The sequence below is a fragment of the Pezoporus flaviventris genome, unplaced genomic scaffold (assembly GCF_033815535.1).
Source record: "Pezoporus flaviventris isolate CSIRO_AGI_PZ_B2104156 unplaced genomic scaffold, CSIRO_AGI_Pfla_v1 ptg000002l, whole genome shotgun sequence".
In the NCBI taxonomy this organism is placed as follows: domain Eukaryota; kingdom Metazoa; phylum Chordata; class Aves; order Psittaciformes; family Psittacidae; genus Pezoporus; species Pezoporus flaviventris.
The window spans coordinates 22,079,086-22,102,500 of NW_026892550.1; the positions used below are offsets into that span (position 1 = coordinate 22,079,086).

The window sequence follows — 23,415 nt, forward strand, 5'->3', positions numbered from 1 at the left end:
AAGAAAAAAGAGGTAACCAAAATGCTCTGTAACACAGGCAAGCCTACCCATAGGCTTAGTGGAGTAACAGAAAGGAATCAACAGCCATGGATTTGGCACCTGACTTAGACTGATTTAGCTTGGTTTAAACTAGGGATTTTTCAGCCCCACATAAATTTAACATTGATCATTCGGTAGCTCCTAAATCAGGAAGCAAGAACCATTTAAAGTATGATCAATTTCTTAACAGGGTTAAGGAAATCTGCAGGGTCCAGTACCAGTTTTCCAGCTGTTCATAATGGCACCAGCCCAATACCACACTCTTTGACCAGGAGACACAAGCAGAGAAAGCAGGGAAGAGATTAAGCATATGTCACAGCATTATTAACAGGAAGAGCAAAAATGTTAACTGACCCCCGTCAGATGCAATGGATGAGTTAAGCTGCAGCACAGATGCTGTGCTGGACAAAAAGAAAAAAAAAAAAAACAAACCCCCAAAAGAAAAGATTATCATCATTTCATTAACCACCTCCCCCACATCTTGCCTGTGGCCCTGCTATTTGCAGCTCGCAAACACTCCACTGTCCCTGCAAAGCCTAGAAACACTGCATAGTCCTGAGCACAATCTGCTTCTCTCAGAGCAACCAACAGCATGCACATAATGCAGACATCTCAGCTTCTCTTTTTAAACTAACGTATTTTAACAAACTTCTGATGGCCAGCCAGCATGATTTCACCAGCCCTCTAAATTACATTGGATAAAGTTATGGCTGTTAACACATTAAGCTCTTATCAAAATTATCCAGAAATCTTTTTACTCGCAAATTACCTAGACTGGTAGCAACAGTTTTGAGCAACCTGGGGACTTCAACTGCTCAAATATCTGATGGAGGGACAACATAGCTCGACATGATCCAGCATTTACACTATAGCCCAGAAAGCCAACTGTATACTGGGCTGCATCAAAAGTGTGACCAGCAGGTCGAGGGAGGTAATTCTCCCTCTCTACTTTGTTCTTGTGAGACCCCACTTGGAGTACTGTGTGCAGCTCTGAGGGCTATAACACAGAGAGACGTGGACTTGCTTGAGTGAGTCCAGAGGAGGCTATGAAGATGCTCAGAGAGCTTGAGCACCTCTTCTATGAGGAAAGGCTGAGAGAGTTAGCAATGTTCAGCCTGGAAGAAGAGAAGGCTCAGGGGAAACCTTAAAGCAGCCTTCCAGTACCTGAAGGAGGTGACAGGAAATCTGGAGAGGGACTTTTTACAAGGGTATGTAGTAACAGGACAAAGGTAATGGTTTTAAACAGGAAGAGGGGAGATTTAGACTAGATATTGGGAGGCAATTCTGCACTGTGAGGGTGGTAAAGCACTGGCACAGGTTGCCCAGTGAAGTTGTGGCTGCCCCACCTTTGGACATGTTCAAGGCCAGACTGGACAGAGCTTTGGGCAACCTGGTCCAGTGGAAGGTTTCCCTGCCCATGTCAGGAAGGGTTGAACTAGATGATCTTTAAGGTCTCTTCCAACCTAGACCATTCTATGATTATCACTGCCTCAAAGCTGAGATCTTAAAATGCATTTGAAAAAGCATGGTACACCCAAATATTCTTCTTGTTACTCTAAGATTGTACTCAGTGTCAAATTGGGCTCTAGAGATGAAAACCTGAAAATTAAATAAATAGGAAATAATCTTTCAGTAGACTCTCTACTATATGAAAAGAAATAAAAATGTGTGTATCAAATGTTTCAATATAGATAACAAAAACCTCCAATTTCAATTTGTGTTTGCAAACTCAATTGCCAACAGTAAATTGAGACCTGTCAGCAGAGTAGAGGGGCAGGATCACCCCCTTTGACCTGCTGGTCACGCTCCTTTTGATGCAGCCCAGGATACAGTTGGCTTTCTGGACTGCAAGCGCACACTGCCGGCTCATGTTCATTTTCTCATCGACCAACACCCCCCAAGTCCTTCTCCACAGGGCTGCTCTGAATCTTTTCTCTGCCCAACCTGTAGCTGTGCCTGGGATTACCCTGACCCAGGTGCAGGACCTTGCACTTGGCTCGGCTGAACTTAATGAGGCTGGCACTGTCCCACCTCACAAGTGTGTCAAGGTCCCTCTGGATGGCATTCCTTCCCTCCAGCGTATCAACTGAACCACACAGCTTGGTGTCATCGGCAAACTTGCTGAGGGCACACTCAATCCCACTGTCCATGTCAGCAACAAAAAGTGAGAGTACTAGAAAGTTACAGAGCAGAGCATTAGATTTGGTAAAATAAGACTATCAGGTCTCTCGAGGAAAGGAGATTAAGATTGTGCACACTGACAAGATTGCTTCTGTTCCACACTCATTAAAAACATTCTGTATCTCACCTAAGTAAGATTATTATATGTGCACTTTTAACCACACCTGTTAAAACTGTCTTAAAGTTGAATTCACATGTCCTATCTGCATATCCCTTGCTCTCAGTAATTGAATAGGATGTACTTCAGAGCACAGAAAAGGTCTCCACGCTTCTAAACTGTTTTTCAATTAAAACTGAACTAAAATAAAGTTTATTACACAGCCACATGTCAGCAAGGCTGAAGGCTGCCTGCAAACCTACAGATGGTCTTCAACCAAACTTAAATGGGACAAATCAGAAATACTTCAAAACATAAACCAATTTAAAACTAACTGTTGCAGTAGTGCTTCAGCTGACAAAATGCTGAGAGATTACTAAAATGGCCATACCCTTTAGTAACTCTCCCAGTATAATTATGGTACTAGAATGCAGGAATAACTTTCATCTTGGCCTGCTGTAGCAAGTAGAGCTCCTTGAGAATGCTGTTGAGAAACTTCTACCCAGAGTGCTCATATATAAAACAAAACCACATGCTCATAAATAAAATCAAACTATCGTATTTGCTTTATGGTCCCCATAAACCAAACAGATCAATCCATAATGAAGTGGAAGGAGAGCATAACAAAAAAGCAACTGCAGTGATTGGCATTTATATTAATTACACTGAAGTGTGGCTAAAAGTGGGCTCAGTTTCAACAAACAGCAAACTTAGCTGTAGAAGACACTGAACAAGTGGAAAAGAACCAGCTACTAGTACTACTGGCTTGAATTGCAACAGGGAGTCTTGAGTTCTTAATGCACTAGCCAAAATCCTCTACTCCTGTTTCTTGTATACAAACTCATAGATCTCCACAAGGCACTTCAACAGCAAAGGAACTGGGGCTCCTCTGAAAGGGGACAAACACATGATACAAATCTGGTACCATGGTGGTTCTCCATGAATACGCACAACCCCAAGCAGAATTTACCAGGAAACCTTCAGCTTCAAAGCACTCTATCTCTTTCACTGTTTCACTGTGAAGAAGAAATGCGCCTGGGACAAGGGTACTATTTAATTATGCTGAGAAATAAAACTGGAAGTGACAATATACACTCAGATTAATACGCAGTTCTTAGAAAAAGCTTTTTGTATTCAGGTTCTGAATCAGCTCCTATCTGTGCAAACTAGCACAGGTTTTGGGGCTTCACCAAGATCACCTAAGAGACCTCAGTGAAGTTGCTGTGCAAGTCTCCACATAGCTTCCCAGGAAAGGCAGAAACCTAAACAAGATAGGCTTTAACAGAGAGAGCAATGTATGTGTCATTGGGTGCTTCTGCAATTTTCACTTCATGAATCATCTATATTCCTACCCAGTGATAAGGTGCAGCTTTTCAGCAACTTTACACTAGCTGAGCAGTGCTAAAGCTTGAGCCTCATTTACACCAAGATATCTTTCCCTGGATAGAAAAGGTAAGATTTAGGGCAGCATTTTGCAGATGTTTTACTGGGATGCTTCTGCCGGGAGTTGCACAGTGGATACACTCCTCCTTGAGGGTCAGAGTGCCTCTCTGGATGAGTTTCATGTTACTCTGGAAGTGGTTCCAAATCAAACCTACAGGCTTGTCACGCCAACTCATTTTGGGCTAACATTTGCAATGGTACTTACTGGCACTGACTGCAAAACTAGAAGTTGGACTAGAGGTTGGATTTCATGATCTTGAAGGTCTTTTCCAACCTAGTTGATTCTACAATTCTAAGTTTGGGTTTTTTTCAGTGGTTTGCTGTTACTTATAATGTTACCATTCTCACATCTGTTTCCTTATTTTACTGCAGTGACGACTTTTCAGCAGTTTCACTAAGCAACAGTCCCCTGCAAGAGCAGCAGCAGGGGACAGCCCCAGAGCAAGTAAGGCAGCAGCTTGGCACTCCTTGGGAAGCTGAAGAGACAAAGGTAGAGCAAGAATTTGAGTGTTCCAGGAAAGAAATCAAACCCCGAGTTTATAAGATCAACCCTGCTCTCTATGCCCTTAAGTATATTTAATTATTTATAAGAGAAGCTCTGGCATGGGAGATGATCAGGAAGAAGTGAGACTCAATCCTCTTCCTTCTGCAGTCCAGGGGAGTACCTTCCCAGCAGGGATACTCCCTTTCACCCTCATCCTTGATTTATGAACATTTTATCAAAATGGTATTTCCCCAAAGAGGTTTGCTTGGGGAGGAGGGGGAGAGGGGAAGAGTATCACCCTCCATCAGAAGCTTCTGAAATAAAACTGTAGTCAGCTCTAGTAATTACACTGGCAGAACTGTATCAATAAATCATTCCACATGAGCTGTAGTTCGAGTTGTTTTAAGTACGAAACGACCAATAGTTCAAAAAAAGAAATAAAAGTCCACCTCTGCCTGCCACAAACCAAGTGGATGACTTAAGGGTGGGAGACAGGCACCGTCTTCCATGGGCAGTGAGGGCTGCTGGGAAAGCTCCTGGCGCAAGGCGAATGCTGACGTGCCATTACAGGAACTGCGCCTCCACCCTGGCACACTCCAAAGGTCAGCAAGTGCCGGAAACCACCACCCACAAATTCCTGCATTTCCTCACTTCTGGTGTCTTCTGAAAAAGAGGTTTGCTGGTTTGTTTGTTTTTTTTAAGCACTCTCACAAAACTCTGCAGCTCATCACTGCTGGTGTTTAAATCCTTCATGAGCATTTAATGCCAGCAGAATGGCACTGGAACCAATTCCACTCTCTCTGAAACACTTCGCTTAGATTTCAGTACCGTGCAAAACACTGCAAGTAATGAAAATAAAGTATTATGCTGGGGACAGGACATGCATGGACAACCCTTTAAAAAGCTTTTTCCAGACATACAAAACCCTTTTACTATGTGCACAGAAATAAACACTTCAGTATGAAAGAAAATTTGAGGCTACCTCAACAATACTAATTGGTTTTCAGTGCTGTTTTCAGGAGAGCTGCTGCAGCCAACACAAAGTTTCATGAGCAAACGTTAGAAAAATATATATGAAGCTCAGGAGAAATTAATGAGAGAAGTCTGTTTACAAAAGCTGGTTCTCAATAGCTGGAAACTGTACAGTCTCAGTCAGCATTTCTCAGAAGAAAAACACAAAGAACCCCAACAAACAAAATGCATACGAGGGAGTGTTAAGTAAGGACAAGCTAGACAGAGCCAGGGATACACTTCTTTGCTTACTGTCAGTAACCAAGAGAAATCACTGCTTTTTTAATTACACTTCTAAAAAGTCTAAACTAGCAGGCACCTATTAAATTCACAGCTTTCTGTTTTACATTTTAAACACCTTGCTATTTTTTTTAACTTAGCACCTGTATTTCAAAGAGATTTCCTAGCTCTAGGCTTCAAGTAAGCTATTTTCTATTTAAACTGTTACATGTTTCCTTGAATATAAAACCTTCTGCATTCTCCTAAGACCATGCACTATTATATTCGTTAAAGTTATGAAATCCTTCAACAAAAGAGTCAACGTCATAAATGGATGAAATATCTCGCCACCAAAGAAGCAGTACAACTGCCATTTTCCACACAAGATCTATTTTTCCCTTCAGACTTCATGTAGGTATATATGTATGTACAGAAGATAAAAATCAATCAGGGACTAGGGCTTAAGGCTGCACCAAGTCCTTAATGGTACAACATTAAGTTTGTAACAACTGCAAACATGAAATACAATAGCTGAGATGGTGCAATTAGTGATTATTTATGCAAAGAAATCAAAAGCAAAATGATGTATTTTACCAGCACTTTCACTGAGATCTAATCTGCTATCAGAGATTTCATTATGAGCTGCATTTCCCAAAGACTAGGCAATTTCAATACCACTATTGTTGAATGTCCAAAGCACTTACATTAGGCACTGGGAAGTTGCACAAATCATACAGTAACAAAACCAAACAATAAAGCAAGTTTCCTGGCTTAGAAACCCTGACAGGTTAAGGAAAGGGAACTCTTGGCTTAACAAAAGTATAAACCAATCATGAATGGGGTATTCTGATATCTCAGCCCTAAGACAGAGCTCTGGTGCCGACTGATTCCGATGCAAGTTTTGGCCCTGGCAGGTGCTAGGAACCCCAGTGTTCCCCCACGCAAACAATTCTACTTGTTCGCTGTCTGCAACTGCTCAATTAGACAAAAGGAAAAGCACCCTAGGCTGTTCTGGTTAAGAATTTAATGCCCATTATTTTTCTCTCTGATAAACTACCTCTACATTAGATCATTTTAAAGCTCTGAGCTTCAAGTCTAGGCATGAGATGTGGGTATCATGCCCCATACTACAGCAGGAGGACATGTTTGAATGCTAGTGTTTGTATCTAACATCAAGTGGTTCAAACAGATCAGTCCAATTCCGTACTCCAGCACTTGACCACCAGAGACCTGTCAAAACTATAACATCCATTTATTACCCGCATTCTCATATAGACAATATCTTAACGTTAATATCAGAGACAAACTTTTTGGAAAAGTAGTATCTAGGCTGGTTCTAATGCACCATTTTAACACATTTTAACTTCATTACATCTATGACTAGTCTTCAGCAGAGAGTAAACATGCTTTATTGCTTCCTAGAATTTAGCTTTAGGGTTCGGGAAAATCTCACAAAGTCAAGTTCTGAAACAAGACATCACCATGCAGTTTCTCACTTCTAATGGCAAGAAGTCCCTGTCCTGCCACAGCTGTAAGTTGTCATTGCTGTTTCCTACTTGCATCAGCCAACACAAATATGTGTGGAGCTGGATGCCTGAGGTAATCAAGGCTTTTAAAGAAGTTTCACAGTTTCACAGTATGCTAGAGATTGGAAGGGACCTCAAAAGATCATCTAGTCCAATCCCCCTGCCGGAGCAGGAACACCTAGATAATGTTACACAGGAATGTGTCCAGGCGGGTTTTGAATGTCTCCAGGGAAGGAGACTCCACAACCTCCCTGGGCAGCCTGTTCCAGTGTTCTGTCACCCTCACTGAGAAGAAGTTTCTTCTCAAGTTTAAGTGGAACCTCTTGTGTTCCAGTTTGTACCCATTACCCCTTGTCCTATCATTGTTTGCCACTGAGTAGAGCCTGGCTCCATCCTTGTGACACTCCCCCTTTATATATTTATATACACTAATAAGGTCACCCCTCAGTCTCCTCTAAACTATAGAGACCCAGCTCCCTCAGTCTTTCCTCATAAGGGACATGCTCCACTCCCTTAATCATCTTCGTTGCCCTGCGCTGGACTCTCTCCAGCAGGTCCCTGTCCTTCTTGAACTGAGGGGCCCAGAACTGGACACAATATTCCAGATGGGGTCTCACCAGGGCAGAGTAGAGGGGAAGGAGGACCTCTCTCGACCTACTAACCACCGCCCTTCTAATACACCCCAGGATGCCATCGGCCTTCTTAGCCACAAGGGCACAGTGTTGGCTCATGGTCATCCTGTCGTCCACTAGGACCCCCAGGTCCCTCTCCCCTACACTGCTCACTAACAGGTCGTTTCCCAACCTATACTGGAACCTGGGGTTGTTCCTGCCCAGATGCAGGACTCTACACTTTCCCTTGTTATATTTCATCAAGTTACTCCCTGCCCAACTCTCCAGCCTGTCCAGGTCCCGCTGGATGGCAGCACAGCCTTCTGGCGTGTCAGCCACTCCTCCAGCTTAGTGTCATCAGCAAACTTGCTGATAGTACACTCAATTCCCTCATCTAAATCATTGATGAATATACTAAATAATACTGGTCCCAGTACTGACCCTTGAGGCACTCCACTGGTTACAGGCCTCCAACTAGACTCTGCCCCATAGACTACAACTCTCTGGCTTCTCTCCTTAGCCAGTTCACAGTCCACCTCACTACCTGATCATCCAGACCACACTTCCTCAATTTAGCTGTGAGGATGCTGTGGGAGACTGTGTCAAATGCTTTCAAGTCTTACAAAGAAGAGAAGGAATGGTACAGAAATGAGAGATTATTAAGCTGGCTTTGATGTCAAGAGAAGCCACACTGGACCATGTTCTTCTGCTACAGCAGAAAGATGAGTGAATACAAAAGTTAACCCATCACAGCTTCACCTCAGCAGCCTGAGGAATCAACAGGAAGTGCACAAGGACAGGCAGCAGCCTTCTGGAGTTGGGGCTCTACCACACAGCTCTCCAGGGAAGGCCACGTCAGATCATTTCATGCGGCCTGCACTGTGGAACCACTGCAGTGTGGTGGCTGCCATCTGCACCAGCATGAGATATGTCTGCTTAGTTAGTGGAAGGTGCAGGTGGTAAATCTGAGGAGTTGCCACTGCATTTTTACACAAGACAACCTTCAGTAAGAGATACGGAATATAATCCTATAGGATTATATTTACAGAGAAAAAAAAACCTTGAATAATACTGAACTGAAACATACAAATAATTTGAACTAGAGATGTTAGTTGCAGTTATAAGCAATTAAAGCTACAGTGCAGAGTGACATTTTAGGATAAGCTTAAGTAGTTTGTTAACTTGAAGGTATCTTGCATGAAAAACTTGGGATGGGAGTGAAGACAAATAGCAGCTAAACTTTCGAATCCTATAATAAATGAAGACCTTGAACACAAAACAGCACAAAACACAGCTCACTGAAGTAGACTTGGTCAACTCGTACCACAAGCCGCTTTTTAAAGTTCTAGAAAACACCTCTGCAGTTTAATCACAGATCAATATACTTACCATTTGGGTGCACACACAGGAGAGCTGGCATCGATTAGAATATGTCAGTATCCTTTACAAATATTATTGCAAAATTTATAAACTTAGCAGCCTTCGAAAGTAATAAAGCAAAAAATAGATTACACCAATTGCATACGTACATGAGCTGCTTGGCCGATAGTGAGCCCCTGGGTACCGCCTGCCCATAGTGCCAGTCAGCACATTACCGCACACTGTCAGCTGCTCCCAAAGCACAGATCGAAACGCTTAACTGGGGGAGAAGGGAAAAAAAAGTGAATATTTAGTACAACAGCTGTATTTTTTTCATTAAAATGCTAATGACCCCTACAAATTTCAAGATAACTACATCTATAAATTATTCATAGTCATGTTGTCAGAGGAGATTAACAGTTGTGCTATACACACAGCAAAAATTTATTATTAGTGGTTGGCCTCCATTAATAAGCTCACATAAATTTGAATGCACAAAGAAGTCTCAGGTCATACATTAGTTTTTTTGGTCCATGACACAGACAGAAAAACAAACACTTCAAGAAAGAGTTTGCTTTTGGTTTTAAATACAGTTGTAGGCAATAGGTGAGATTTAATAACGTCTTAAATTTTAAGACGCAACCACTAAGCAAGAAGTTTACGAATAATTTGCTACAGAAGCAAAACTTAACCCTGCTACATAACATTGATCAATTTGAACCTGTTCCTAAAAACCAAAGCATCTTTACACGAATACAGACTATTTATTAGTGTATCAGTTTTCTTGTAGCAGAAGTATCAAAACCCCAAGCAAACAAGAAAAGCATGGCACATCTTATAGTCAGTTTGGAATAACAAATCACAAATCCAAACTCTTAACTGAACTAGTACTGAACCTGTCAAAAAACTAGCATAAAATTTTGTAGTCTAAAAAAAAGTTGTTGTCTTCAGTGTAAAGTGTTTTGTGCTAAAATACAGCTTTCAGCTGATTTTCAGCTTTAACCTTTTGGGGAATAGCCTTCACGTGCCCAGATGTCTTCCAATATGCACTGCATGTCAAGCACACCAGTTATAAAAATACATTTCCTTTTATTTCATTCTTTCCCTGGCTGAAAGGGCCAAACCAGCAACAAATTCTGAAGAGTGCTTTTGCTAATTCATTAAGGATTTTTATTGTCTCTGGCTGCAGCTACAAGCACAAGCTTGTTCTATCCAAGAAATAGAGAGAGAGATTAAGAGAGAGATGAAATAGAACTGCACTAAAACCTGGACGATTTCCACAGATCTTCAGATAGATCAGGTCCCCACGGGAGCAGAACATCAGCTAACTCCTGAATTAGAGAAGCTTTTTATATATATTGGCATCCATGCAGTTCTCCAGTGAGCTGGTCTGGGAGCCACACAGTTGAAAACTCCACATACAGATGTATTTTCAGCCAGATTAGGCTCCTGAACTGGTTTATGGTGGTTATCTAGAATCAGTAGCTAGTGAGAGCAAATGGACCATGGCAGCCCATGCTTAAAATTACTTAAAACACATAACACAACACTATTACAGCCTCTGTGTACTACTGCTGAAATATATACCTACAAGGCTGCATATCTGAGAGTGCAAAAACCAGGTAAAGATCTCCATCATTTCCCAAATCAGTGCTCACAAAGCATGTCCTCTTCAGCTCTTCTCAATGGAGAAAGTTCAATGAATCAATGAGATGGTACTCTCTTGCAATAAAAAGGAGAACTCTGACTTTATGGTGAAAAGTGAGTGGTGACAGTATACTACCCAAACAGACAGTAGACAGTATAATACCCAAACAAAAAAACCTGAAATCCTTTTGGCCTCTTTGCCATAGGCCAGATGTTTTCAAACTTCTGTGGTGGCCTACTGATTCAACACATTAATGTTGTGCAAGGAAAAAAAGTTGCAGATGGGTGCTTCTGCTCTCCTCATCTATAGATTTTTAAACCCCAACCAAGCAAGCAAAACAAAAAAACACTACCACCACCACCAACAACATATTTATTAGTAGAAAAAATAATGCCTCTCCTCACCCCAAATTCATAAACATTCTTACTCCCCTCAAATATATATGCAACAAGTTCATAACTCATAGCAGAATACAACCTAGCTGTGCAAGGTTAAAATACTGAGGGGAAACAAAACTTGCAAGCAGATGACAGTATTGAGAATTCCTTTCCCTAGCTAATGAAAGAACTTGATCAGTACAACTGAAGCTGCAAGATTAATTTCTCATAAATGCATTGTTGACTTTCTAGAAGGTGCACAAGTTTCTAAAGCGGTAACACTAAATCATATGAAATGTCTCCATTTGAGACACCTTATTCCTTTCCTACCTAGCACCACAGCATTAGAGGAGGCCTTCTGCCCCATCCCATAATTAAAAAACCTAACACCTATAAATTGAAAACCTCGATTCCCACAATTACACTCCTGAACAGCTGAATTAAATTAGCCAGTTCTCCTAAAGAAGTGTGTCCACCATAGGAATAAACCACTCTTTGGAAAGGCCCAGTGGGACCTTTTTGAATACCACATTTTAAAACTCCAGAAATCTCAGCAGAAAGGACAAGATATATTCTCATTACAGCAAATGTTTCATCAGCTACTGTATAAAAGGGGAACTGCAAAGATTTACAACCTGCATTAAAGCCAAGTATCAAAAGTCAATTTAGAAGTAAGTGTCACACAGTAAGTGAACTTAAACTGAACCAATATTGATACTGGGCTGTATGTACCAGCAGGGACATACCCAGATCAAGATAAACAAAGATTCTGCTTGGGTTTGTTTCTTTTTTTCTCTTTATTACCAAAAACCATCTTTGAACTATGACCAGAACAGCCAACACAACCTGCCTTTAAAACACATCCACTCACTCAGAAGACTCTCAAAGAGACTCCTGAGTTTCAGCAAGCCCAAGGAACTCCCACAGAAATGTAAGTGACCTCATCAGTGTCGAAATGCCATAGCTAAAACATTTGAAGATGAGCATTTATTTTTCATATACCCCTATGGGAAGAGTAACAAATGGAAGGAGGCATCAAATATGCCTTTTGAAAGATTCAAATACAATGTATGTACAGATTTTGGTTTTGAATGTACACAGCTCAGACATCCACAACTGCACATAATTCTGAGTGAAGCCTGGATGTACACAATATGTCAGATGAGGTCGTCTTAATATCTGTATTCTCACATTAGTTCTGTAATACATGTGTTTTATAACAGCTTTCTGGGACTGTTGATTATTATTCTACTGCCAGATTATTTAAAAAATGTTTTACAGTGATTTTTACATCTTTATAGTTAAATTATAAATCACATACACACAAATGCACATATCTTTATGGTTTCTCTTCAAGAAATGCTTTGATTTGGCTCAGCCTGAAGATTTCTTTTTTGACAATTCTTCACGATCTTTCCCGAGTTGTTTCAGATGACAAGCCCCACACTGCAAGCAATTACAAAGATGGAAACAAAACCTGAGCACTATCACTGCATACCTGCTACCCAGGGGAACACCTGAAAGCACTATCCACCTCACCTCATGCAAAGCCTTTTCTAAGAGCTGTGGTGATAGAGCTACCAGCTACTCACCATCACACACAATGAGGGCATAAATCATCTTGCAGAGAGGCCTGCCATGACTTTAAGCTGAGGCTGTCAGCTCCCTAACCCATCTTCCTCACAGAGCTTCTTTTCTTGCAGCTCCTTTACAATTCTGTTTTTATAACTGCTATGCAAGAGTTTCCTTTTGCTTGTGTTCATCTTTTGACACTACGGAGAAAAAAAAACAAAGTTCTGGTGCCTTTTTTCTTTTTTAAATGAGAGGGTCAAACTAAGAGTCATGTCCATAAGGCAGGTGCACAGAATCAAGTTGGCTTGAACTAATTCCACTGTCTTTTGTTTGAAGACAAACAAAAGATAATGACAGCCCAACCCTCATACTTCTAATGGACATTAAACCTTTTTTTGGTTTTACCCACATTTATTTGTTCATGCATGCTCCTGCTTATGAAGGTATTAAATGGCCAGCCAACTCCTTGACCTTCCCCAGTTCTCTATAAGCAAAGTTTGCTTATATACATATTTGCTTATACACATGTCTGTGTTCAAACACAATGTAAGTACACTCAAACGGCCTTCTACAATCTCACACAATAGACTGCCAGCAGCCTTACCCTAACATGCCTAAGAAAAAGGATATGAAAAAAGGAGATGACTGCAAATTACCTACAGGTCATCCAAGTGTGACTGACTACATCATTCCACTTGCAAGTAGCAGACATAGAGAGCAGGGAAAGAAAAAACGATATTGCATTACCTTTCTCAGGGGACAACTCAAGAAATTACATCCCAGTACTCTCTGCGTGATATTCTGACAAACAACACAATCCCACTTTCAAAGTCTTGCTCTGAATGCCAGGAAACAGCCTTGCTAGGGAATGAGTAAGAGGAATACCTTGCATTGTTTCAAAACCACACAGGGGCCACAGGTTCTATACAAAATAGTCCCACTACAGCAAAAGGTTCAGACACTGAAAGAGGCTGATTATCATTTTGAGACCAGAAAGTGTATTTGTATATACACAGATTTTGCATACACCTGTATGTATTTGCATACATAATGCAAATATGCTTTCCATAGTCAAATGCTGCTCACTTTCCCTGCATTCAAGCAGCCACTCCAAGCATCAATGTAGGACAACATGAGCAAAACACCATTTAAACTAGCAGAATGCACAGCCAGGCCATTAGGAATTTGTGCTGCTGATTTCTAGAGGCACATACAGAGACAACACATTCATTTTCTGTGCTGGGAACAACTATCCAATGCAGATCTCTCAAGCAAAACTGCCTACTGGAGAAAGCATAATGCGGTCTACTAGCCAAGTATCTTCTATCATTGCGAGTGTGACCTTTTTAGAGGTCATCAATGCTTCATATCCATTACTTTTTACCTAGTAAGTACCACTTCGTTAAAAAAGGTATTGTCATTTCAGGGATGTTTTTTTATTTTTTTTTTCCTTTTTATAAGTCTGCTGTTACCAAAGAGACCTATCCATGTTTCCAGTGTTGTCTGGGAGCACTCACACCCAGGTCATGCTTTCCTACCACTTGTCTCTACTGAGAGAGAAGGAGCTGCCCTGTTTATCAAAGGACTGGCTCCCTGTCATCCCCATTTGCTGGTATGGGATAAAAGTCTTCTGAGAACTGGAAAAGCAAATACAACCCCAAAGCCAAGAGATGTCCTGCCTGCACTTCCACCCATGGCGAGTCCTGCCGCACTCACCATGGGCTCACCACACTTGGACCTGTCTGGGATGCAGCGATACTGAACACACAAGTCCTGTCTTGCCCTGAAAGGCTGCTGACTCCGCCATTTCTCATTCCAGCAAATTCACAGTACTCAAATTCTTGTTTCTTGCAATCATTCTCACTTGCAGTTCTCTGTCCTGTATACTTTTAGGCTGCCTTCTCCCCTAACAAGTTCCTACTTGGATGCTTTCCGTCTTCTCCATTTCTGAGGATAGAGAATGCTTTCCCTTTTCTCCATTTCCTTCATAAGGGTTTGTCTTATTCTTGGTTGTCTTTTCCAGGTATTGTGTCACCTGCCTACTTAGTCGAGATTCCCTTACACTATATGGGGATGGATGCTACTATTTCCCCCTCTGCTCTGAGGAATAACACCAGTGTTAGCCACTTGGACAAAATTCCTAATTGGTCCCTAATTCATGGTTGAGGCTTTGACACAAAGTCCCTCTCTCATTAAAAAAAATGCTTTCTTTCCCCCTGAAATTTAGCTTTTCAGTACTTCCACAGCCAGATCTTGTAGCGCAAACTGAACTCAAGTCACCCATGGTCCCCTGACCCTAATCCCCTGCACAGACAATACGTACTCAGTAAAACACACCTGCTTTTTATATTTATTTATTCTACATTAAGTTACCTTAATGCAGACTTTGTTCAACCAATCAGTAAAAGCATTAGGACATTTTATGTAGATCTATACAGCACATGTATAGTTTAACACAAGGAAAAACACTGTAACAATGGCAGTTTGTTGTAAATCAAGATAACTCCACTGATTTTGGTGAAGCTATCTGGACTGGTATCAGCTAACCATCTCAATTTTACTTCCTCCTTGGGAGGGATTTGTTAAATTAGAAGTTGCAAACATACACACACACACACAAAGTTGTTCAAAGTGAAGGCTGAGGAGGCCCCTACTGTCATGCTTTGAGCCTCTGGGGTTGCAGCGAGGTCAGGCTGCGTGCCAGAAGGGAAACATGGCAAGCCAAGGAGCTGTGCTGGAGTGCAAAGACATTACAGGACAAAAGCAATGAGTGCCAGGTAATGGAGATCTTCCTGTAAAGCCTCAGCCACGAAGGCAATACTGACATTTGCAGTGATGCATTCTAAATCTCATTTACACCAAGATCAGTAAAAAGCTTTTTTTAAAGCTGACTGCCAGATAACTGCAGTAATTCTAAATGAAAAGGTGCTTATTTCTCCTGAAGTTAGAGATGCCACTGTGCTTTTGTTTGCTGTGGGGAGCTTTTCAAGCGCAGCTAGATTTTCTGTTACAGCAAGCATTTAGTCACTACTCCCCACTTTCCCCCACCTTGTATCTTGTGGGAGTAAACGCAATGTTGCTGCTCCTTGATGTTTGTACATCCAAGAATGGGTGAAAATACTGGAAACTGTGAAAAAACAGAACTGAAAACTCTAGAGAAACATTATAAATTCTATGTTTGACAGCTCCCAAACTGGGATAAGCTACAGCTTCTCTCTCCAAACTGTTCGACAGAAAACCAAACCCAAACCCACCATCTTTCTTCATCTTGCCTGTATCTTCCATTAAATACTGAAAAGTAATTTAAGAAAATTACTTCATTTCATTATTTAAGACAAAAATTCCCAGTTTACCCATCTTGCCCAAATGCATCTGAATGATCTAATCTGCAGTCCCTGTGTTTTACCTTTCCATGGCAGCAGTGAGCACAGCAGAACTCACCAACGGCCAGAAGACCAGGATTTCAAGCCAAACCTGTTTCTAATTCCCATGGTTACTAGAAAGCCCTCAAAAGACAAACTGAGCCTAAGATAAAGCTGAGCTCAGCTGGTTTCCAAAAAGGGAGGACAGAAGAAGAGAATTGTAAAGTAACACAAAAAACCTGCATTTCTTTAAACAGTTCCTTCTGGAACTGTTTTTCCACCACCAGCAGACATCATCTATGACTTTTCTTGTCACTGTCCTAAGCAATCTCCACTCTTTCTGTCTTGAAAGCAAAATATCAAAACAAAACCACAACAATTCTGTTCATATCTTATTACTCATCAGTCCTGTTATCAGAATTTCCTATTTTTATTTAGCACAGGCAAATTATATTTCCAGTCTGCAACACAACAGTCACAGCATTAGCTGCTGCTCCTCAGGGACCTGGTGGCAGCAGATGCAGTAACAAATGTAGTGTGGGTTGTATTTTGAAACTTCAAAGTAGAGATTCTTCTAAAAAAAGAAGATGTATTTATTATATAAATGATTTATATAAATCTATAAAGCTTTACATATATATCTGTCCATTATATTTGAAAAATCATGGCAGTCAGGTGAAGTTCCCAATGACTGGAAAAAGCGAAATATAACCCCCATTTTCAAGAAGGGGAAAATGGATGACCCAGAGAATTACAGACCACTCAGTCTCACCTCTGTGCCTGGCAAAATCTTGGAGCAGATTCTCCTGGCAGGCATGCTAAGGCACATGAAAAACAACAAGGTGCTTGGTGACAGCCAGCATGGCTTCACTAAGGGGAAATCCTGCCTGACCAATTTGGTGGCCTTCTATAGAACCATAGAACTATGGAACCCCTTCTATGGGGCTACGGAACTGATGGACAGGGGTAGAGCAGTTGATGTCATCTACCTGGACTTATGCAAAGTTCGACACTGTCCCACACGACATCCTTGTCTCTAAACTGGAGAGACATCAATTTGATGGATGGACCACTCGGTGGATAAAGAACTGGCTGGATGGCTGCATGCAAAGAGTTGTGGTCAATGGCTCAATGTCAGGCTGGAGACCAGTAACGAGTGGTGTCCCTCAGGGATCAGTGTTGGGACCAGTCTTGTTTAACATCTTCGTCGCTGACATGGACAGTGGGATTGAGTGCACCCTCAGCAAGTTTGCCGATGACACCAAGCTGTGTGGTTCGGTTGATACCCTGGAGGGAAGGAATGCCATCCAGAGGGACCTCGACACGCTTGTGAGGTGGGCTGATGCCAACCACATGAAGTTTAACCATGCCAAGTGCAAGGTCCTACACCTGGGCCGGAGCAATCCCAGGCACAGCTACAGGTTGGGCAGAGAAGAGATTCAGAGCAGCCCTGACGAGAAGGACTTGGGGGTGTTGGTTGATGAGAAAATGAGCATGAGCCAGCTTCAGTGTGCGCTTGCAGCCCAGAAAGCCAACCGTATCCTGGGCTGCAACAAAAGGAGCGTGACCAGCAGGTCAAAGGAGGTGATCCTGCCCCTCTGCTCTTGTGAGGCCTCACTTGGAGTACTGTGTGCAGTCCTGGCGTCCTCAACATAAAACAGACATGGAGCACCTCCCATATGAAGACAGGCTGAGAAAGTTGGGGCTGTTCAGCCTGGAGAAGAGAAGGCTGCGTGGAGACCTCATAGCAGCCTTCCAGTATCTGAAGGGGGCCTATAGGGATGCTGGGGAGGGACTCTTCCTTAAGGACTATAGTGAAAGGACAAGGGGTAACGGGTTAGAACTTAAACAGGGGAAGTTTAGATTGGATACAAGGAAGAAATTCTTTACTGTAAGGGTGGTGAGGCACTGGAATGGGTTGCCCAGAGAAGTTGTGAATGCTCCATCCCTGGTGGTGTTCAAGGCCAGGGTGGACAGAGCCTTGGGTGACATGGTTTAGTGTGAGGTGTCCCTGCCCATGGCAGGGAAGTTGGAACTAGATGATCTTAAGGTCCTTTCCAACCCTAACTATTCTATGATTCCATGATTCTACGATTCTATATATATTTGTGTGTAACTGCTTTCTGACCACTGGACAACCAGCTAAATACGATTCACAATTCACAGCAGAGGAACAAGACTGAAGTAAACTGCTACTTTAACAAAATGTTGTTTTACCTGTGGCAATGGAAGGCTGTTAAGACGCTTACACAGGCTTCCCCCATGCTTGATTGCAATCTCAAACATAATACAGACTTCAGCAGCCCAGACAAGCCCAAGCATCTCCAAGTATTTTTCAGAGACTGGAATACCAAGAAGACTTAGGGAACGGACAATTATCAAAGCTATTGTACAGGAGCTTTGATGCACTGAGTGACGCACAACATGTTCACCTCAGAGGAGTTAACTTGAGAGAACACTAAGAAAGGTCCAAGGAAATGGTTCCTTTTGACACAGTAAGAGAAAGTAAAATACAAACTAACTGAAAGAATGGAAAACACTGGGTGAGAAATTAAATTTCAATTAACACTACCATTACTGACCTTGTCACAAAAGGCGTTAAGGAAACCTGCTGGATGCTCTGCTACAGAGAGAAAGATGGAATCACCAAAAGGAAAGCTGGATGTTGAGAGAGAATAATAGAAATGTAACAAAGTAGCACAGAGCACAGGGGCATTCATTCAGGGAATCACTAAGAAATTCTGCTGTCAGTACTGGGCTTGATGCAAATGTTTGGATGTGACAAAAGAAAGTGACCCAGCACAGCAGCAGACCTGCTCTGTGCTTCCAGTGTGATGCATGCAAATACATTCTCTGGTTACAGCCTTTCCTGCAGAGCTGGGAAAACACTGATACATCTTGCCCAGACCTCATCTGAAACAGCCTAGTAGCATCTGGTCCCTCACACACCAGGGATTAATGGAAAACACAGGAAATTGGAAGATAATCAAGGTATCAGGCTTCTGCCTTATACAAGAATATTAAGAGTTTGGCTTACAGCAAAATGAAGGCTGAGAGAAGCAACTTTAAAGTATACTGTTGGCATAAGAAACGAGTGCATGTAAGGTAGTCTTTGCTAAATTTAGGCTCGAAATTAGAACGTACCTAACATCAAAGAAAAGCAGTTCAAGAATGGCCTTCCAAAAGGGTATAAAATCATCTAACAAAATCAAAGTTATGAATTGTGTTAATATGCTGGGGATAAATGTATGAATAAGAGCTGCAGTTCTTCAAATGTGACTTTTTTTTTTAATTAAAAAGAGAATCAACAGTTTTTCTGTGGAATTCACCGAGAAGTCAATGAGAATCTAAACTACCATCTCCTGACAAAAATCCATCAGGGTTACAAAATTGTATCACTAATGAATAACAAGGATATCCAGAGTACAAAATATTCCTTAATAAATACATCAATCAATCACAAAGAAAAAAAAACCAAACAAAAACCAAAAACCAAACACCAAACACCTAAGATAGGGAGTATCAAGTTTCAAAGGATAAGATCCTTTCATCTAATAGGATTTGGAAGAAAGTTTGTGAACAGATTTTTCACTCTGCCTTCTGCAGAATTTCTTGGCCTTCTTGCTCCTCTGAAGCAATCAAGCCCAAGAATAACTGAAAGCAGATGAACTATTTCTGAGGTATGATTCAGGATTTTAATTACTACTATTTTTTTTTCTTCTTTAAAAAGCCCCTTTTTCTAGGTGCAGTTACCAAGCACAGCTGAATGTCTCAATTTGCCATAAACTGGACAAACAGTTACAGCTCTAGAAACATAAGCAGCATATTTCTTTTGCTGCTGAAGGAAGGACTAGAGTCTTAGATGTAGGAAGCAAGCAACTCATTTACATTTTTGGCAAGAAAACAATTCAGCCCACTGGGTTTTGTTTTGTTTTTTAACCCACAGGGATATGAAGGAAAAATACATTGAAAGTCATGAGCAACTCCATAGACAACAATGCTGTAGCATCCAAACGGAGCACACAAAAGAAACCTCTCCTTTTGTCCTGGGTTCATCAGTAGCAGTCATTTTTCTCCTTCTTAGTAGCTGGTGCATTGCTGTGGTTTTGACATTCAGCCTGGGAACAGCGCTGGTAACACCGATCTCTTTAGTTGCTGATCAGTAATGTTTACCCTGACCAAGGACTTTGTGAGCCTCATGCTCTGCCAGGGAGGAGGGGAAGCTGGGAGGAAGCAGAGACAGGACACCTGACCCAAACTAACCAAAGAGGTATTCCATACCACAGCACGTCATGCCCAGTATATAAACTGGGGGCAGTTACCCAGAAGGCCTAGATCACTGCTTGGGTTGGGCTGGGTATTGGTCGGCGGGTGGTGAGCGGTTGTATTCCCTTTCCTTGTTATTTCCTTTACCATTATTATTATTGGTGGTAGCAGTAGTGATTTGCGTTATACCTTTTTTACCAGACTGTTCTTGCGTCAACCCATGGGAGTTACATTCTTTCGATTCTCCTCCCCATCCCCACCCTTCATCTGAATACAGTTTTATATTAGTGTTAGTCACTAAAATCATGTGCATAAATAACAGAAGAGTATTTCTGAGACAGGCTCTTACTGAAGCTTTGATTCCCTCCTCAAAGCTAATAATGAATAACATAAGAAGTACCTCCTTCCCTCTTCATTCACAACCCAAACTGTATTGACTGTCGCTGCAATAGAGCATAAATTGTTCCTTAAAGCTGATGTGCCATGTGTCATGTTTTTCTGCAACAGTGTAGTGGAAAGGATTCTCAGCATCCAAAAAGAAAAACTTAACTGAGTCACAAGTTAAGGTACAGTTCATTATCTGCAGTTATCACAGAGGAGTTTCACCTTTCTTGATGGAAGAACTTATTCTTAGGAAGACCTAATTCTTGTAATAATTAAACATCTGTCATGTGTCTGATGCTTCCTAATCCTGACTGAGCCAGGAATAACCATGTCAAATACTGCAGTGCTCCATTTAAAAAGAATGTTATTTAACATTTTCTAAAATACTGTTAATTTCTACCTCATGGTACCACTTCCCAATTTTTGACAAATAAGATGAGTCTGGGGACAATTAAACTATCAGCTCAAGATAAACAACCAGACAAGATTCAATTATTTCTTTTCAGGTCTTCCCTCTCCACAACAATCTCCCCCACGGCAAGAGCTATATCCTTGGTTTGCAAGGACAATTGCTATCAATATAGCAAGAAATGTAATTATTTTTGAAAGTAGGATATACTAAGGTAGTAAAACAGGCTGAACCATACCCCACACTACCCAGCACTGTATCTGCTGCTGCTGTTACCAGCAGCAAAAGGTGCTGACGAATGATGACAACACTGGGAGCAGAAGCATAGGTTATTCCATTCACCTACTGCAATTTAAGAAGTTCCTCCAGGGTTTCCTTCACAACCTATTAATATTATTAACCAAATCAGGCACCAGAGAATTAGCCTGATTTTGTGAATAACATCTTCCATAAACAAGCTGCTATTCTCTCCAGGCCTAAGTGATGATAACGCAGCAGAAACTTTCTGACAGCCTCTGCTATCAGGGCTTGCAACACACTACTGGAGAGCTACCATGGAGATACTGCAACCATATTTGCCAAGCAACAAGCACTATAGATATCTCATGACTTCAGCACCAAAACAGGCTGAATTAGTAAACCAGAATGGGACTCATTAAACTCCTACAGGCTCTCTACAAAGTATCACAGAATGTGTGTCTTTTGGGCCACATTTGGGCCTGAAATTCAGGTTCAACCAACCTTATTCCTTTGTAGCCAAAGTTTTAAATTACTCTTAAGAAACTGATTAACTAAAGAGCAGTCACCAATACCAATACATCCTGAGGTGACAGCAACCATGAATTTTCTACGAGGCTATGAAACAAATTGTTGATTCTGGTTCAACCCCTAACAGAGAACACACACAACAGAAATGACTGTCTTAGCAGAAATACCAGAACAGCTGTGAAAACTGAACTTTCTTGTTATTAGCAGTAGAGAAGCAGAGACCCCACTGGGGCATGGAGGAAGATGCTGATGTGACCTGAAGGATAACCTGAGCTATTGCTGTGTCCACACAGAGTTTGCTCTTGGCATGGACTTCCGCTCTTAAAATGTATTCTGTAGACATGTTAAACATAAGTGTTAATCTGAAAAGTGAAATTTGAAAGAGAATTAGTCTATGCTACAGCATCTGTGAATGAAATGATGTGGTGATCACCAGCTCCACTCGGAGCATGACTCTCATGCCTTGTCTGCAAGGCTTGCTAAAAGACTGTGAAAAACAGCGATAGCTGCACAGGTACTTGAACCCCCACTGACTCCATTACCTCCAAAACCCAGAGTTATCACAAAATGAGTAACCTTTCCTTTCAACGTAAAAAGCTAGGACCTGGCAAGCTGTATCCTCCCCCTGAGCAGCTGCGGTGAGGAGTTTCAAGTGCACTAAACAATGACCTAAGCTTCAAAGTGGCCAGCCATTAAAATGCTGGTTAAAGATTAGCAGGGATGGCCTGCAAGACACCTACCTAACACCACAGCACTGGCTGCACCATGCCCTGGCAGAGTGCTTCCTGAGAGCCAGTCAAGCACCACATAGCAAGCAATTCACCCAAAGAACGCGTTGATGGACAGGCCTTTGGAGGAAGATATGGCAGCAAAGCAGAATGAGATTAACTAGGGCGACTGGTCCTATTAAGGTGAAGGACTTCAACCCAATAGCTTTTTCCCAAGGAAAACACTGGAATCTTACGTAAGGGAAATTCTGAGACTCATTCACTGATACATAAAATTACTCAGGACAGCAAGAGGACTTACAGGCTATTCCCAGTGAAAGGGAAAGGACCAAGAGGGAAGAAAAGGGAAAAAAAAAATAAGAAGAAAAGACATGCGAGTGACTTAGTATATGAAACAAATTAATAATTTCCATGACAACTCTATTCTTCTGTTTTAGCAGAATACTGCTTGGTTCCTATGTAAGAACTGGGGCTCTGTCAAGTAGGTATAGAAACCGAAAAAACAAACTTGGAAAGAAAAGTTGCATCACAAACCCAGTCTCCTGTGTATTACAGACCACCAGATCTGCTTGATTAACATACACAAAAAGTATGAAGACAAAAACAAAAGCAAGCAAGACAAAGGCTTATGTAAGGGTTCAGGGTTGAAGAGCCATCTTAACTGCACTGGCTAAAACTAGTGTGTCTCACAGCTGCACACCAACATGATATTAGCTGTGGCTGGAGTCCAATCATTCTCTTTGCCCAAAGACTGCTTTAATAAGAAAGATCTCACCACACTGTAGCTTCATCTGGGAGCTGGGATGGAATGGGGATGGGAACCTAACCATAAAACCTCTGAAATTCCTCAGGATGTGAAGTCCTTTGTAAAGAAGGAATTCTCTAGGGAAAGTTATATGCAGCATGAAAGATCCTTTTTGAAATCAATGCC

The 23,415-nt window shown here is 41.6% G+C and overlaps 1 protein-coding gene across 10 annotated transcripts in view; it reads right to left on the bottom strand.

The window, feature by feature from the left end:
- Window positions 1-9,250, bottom strand: part of APBB2 (amyloid beta precursor protein binding family B member 2) — a 116,015-nt gene extending 106,765 nt beyond the window's left edge. For all 10 annotated transcript variants that reach the window (XM_061471472.1, XM_061471520.1, XM_061471511.1 and 7 more), the window contains exon 1: window positions 9,141-9,250. In XM_061471472.1, the coding sequence (XP_061327456.1) occupies window positions 9,141-9,186 (46 nt within the window). In that variant the 5' untranslated portion in view covers window positions 9,187-9,250. The remainder of the gene's footprint in view (window positions 1-9,140) is intronic.
- Between the last annotated feature and the right edge of the window lie 14,165 nt (window positions 9,251-23,415).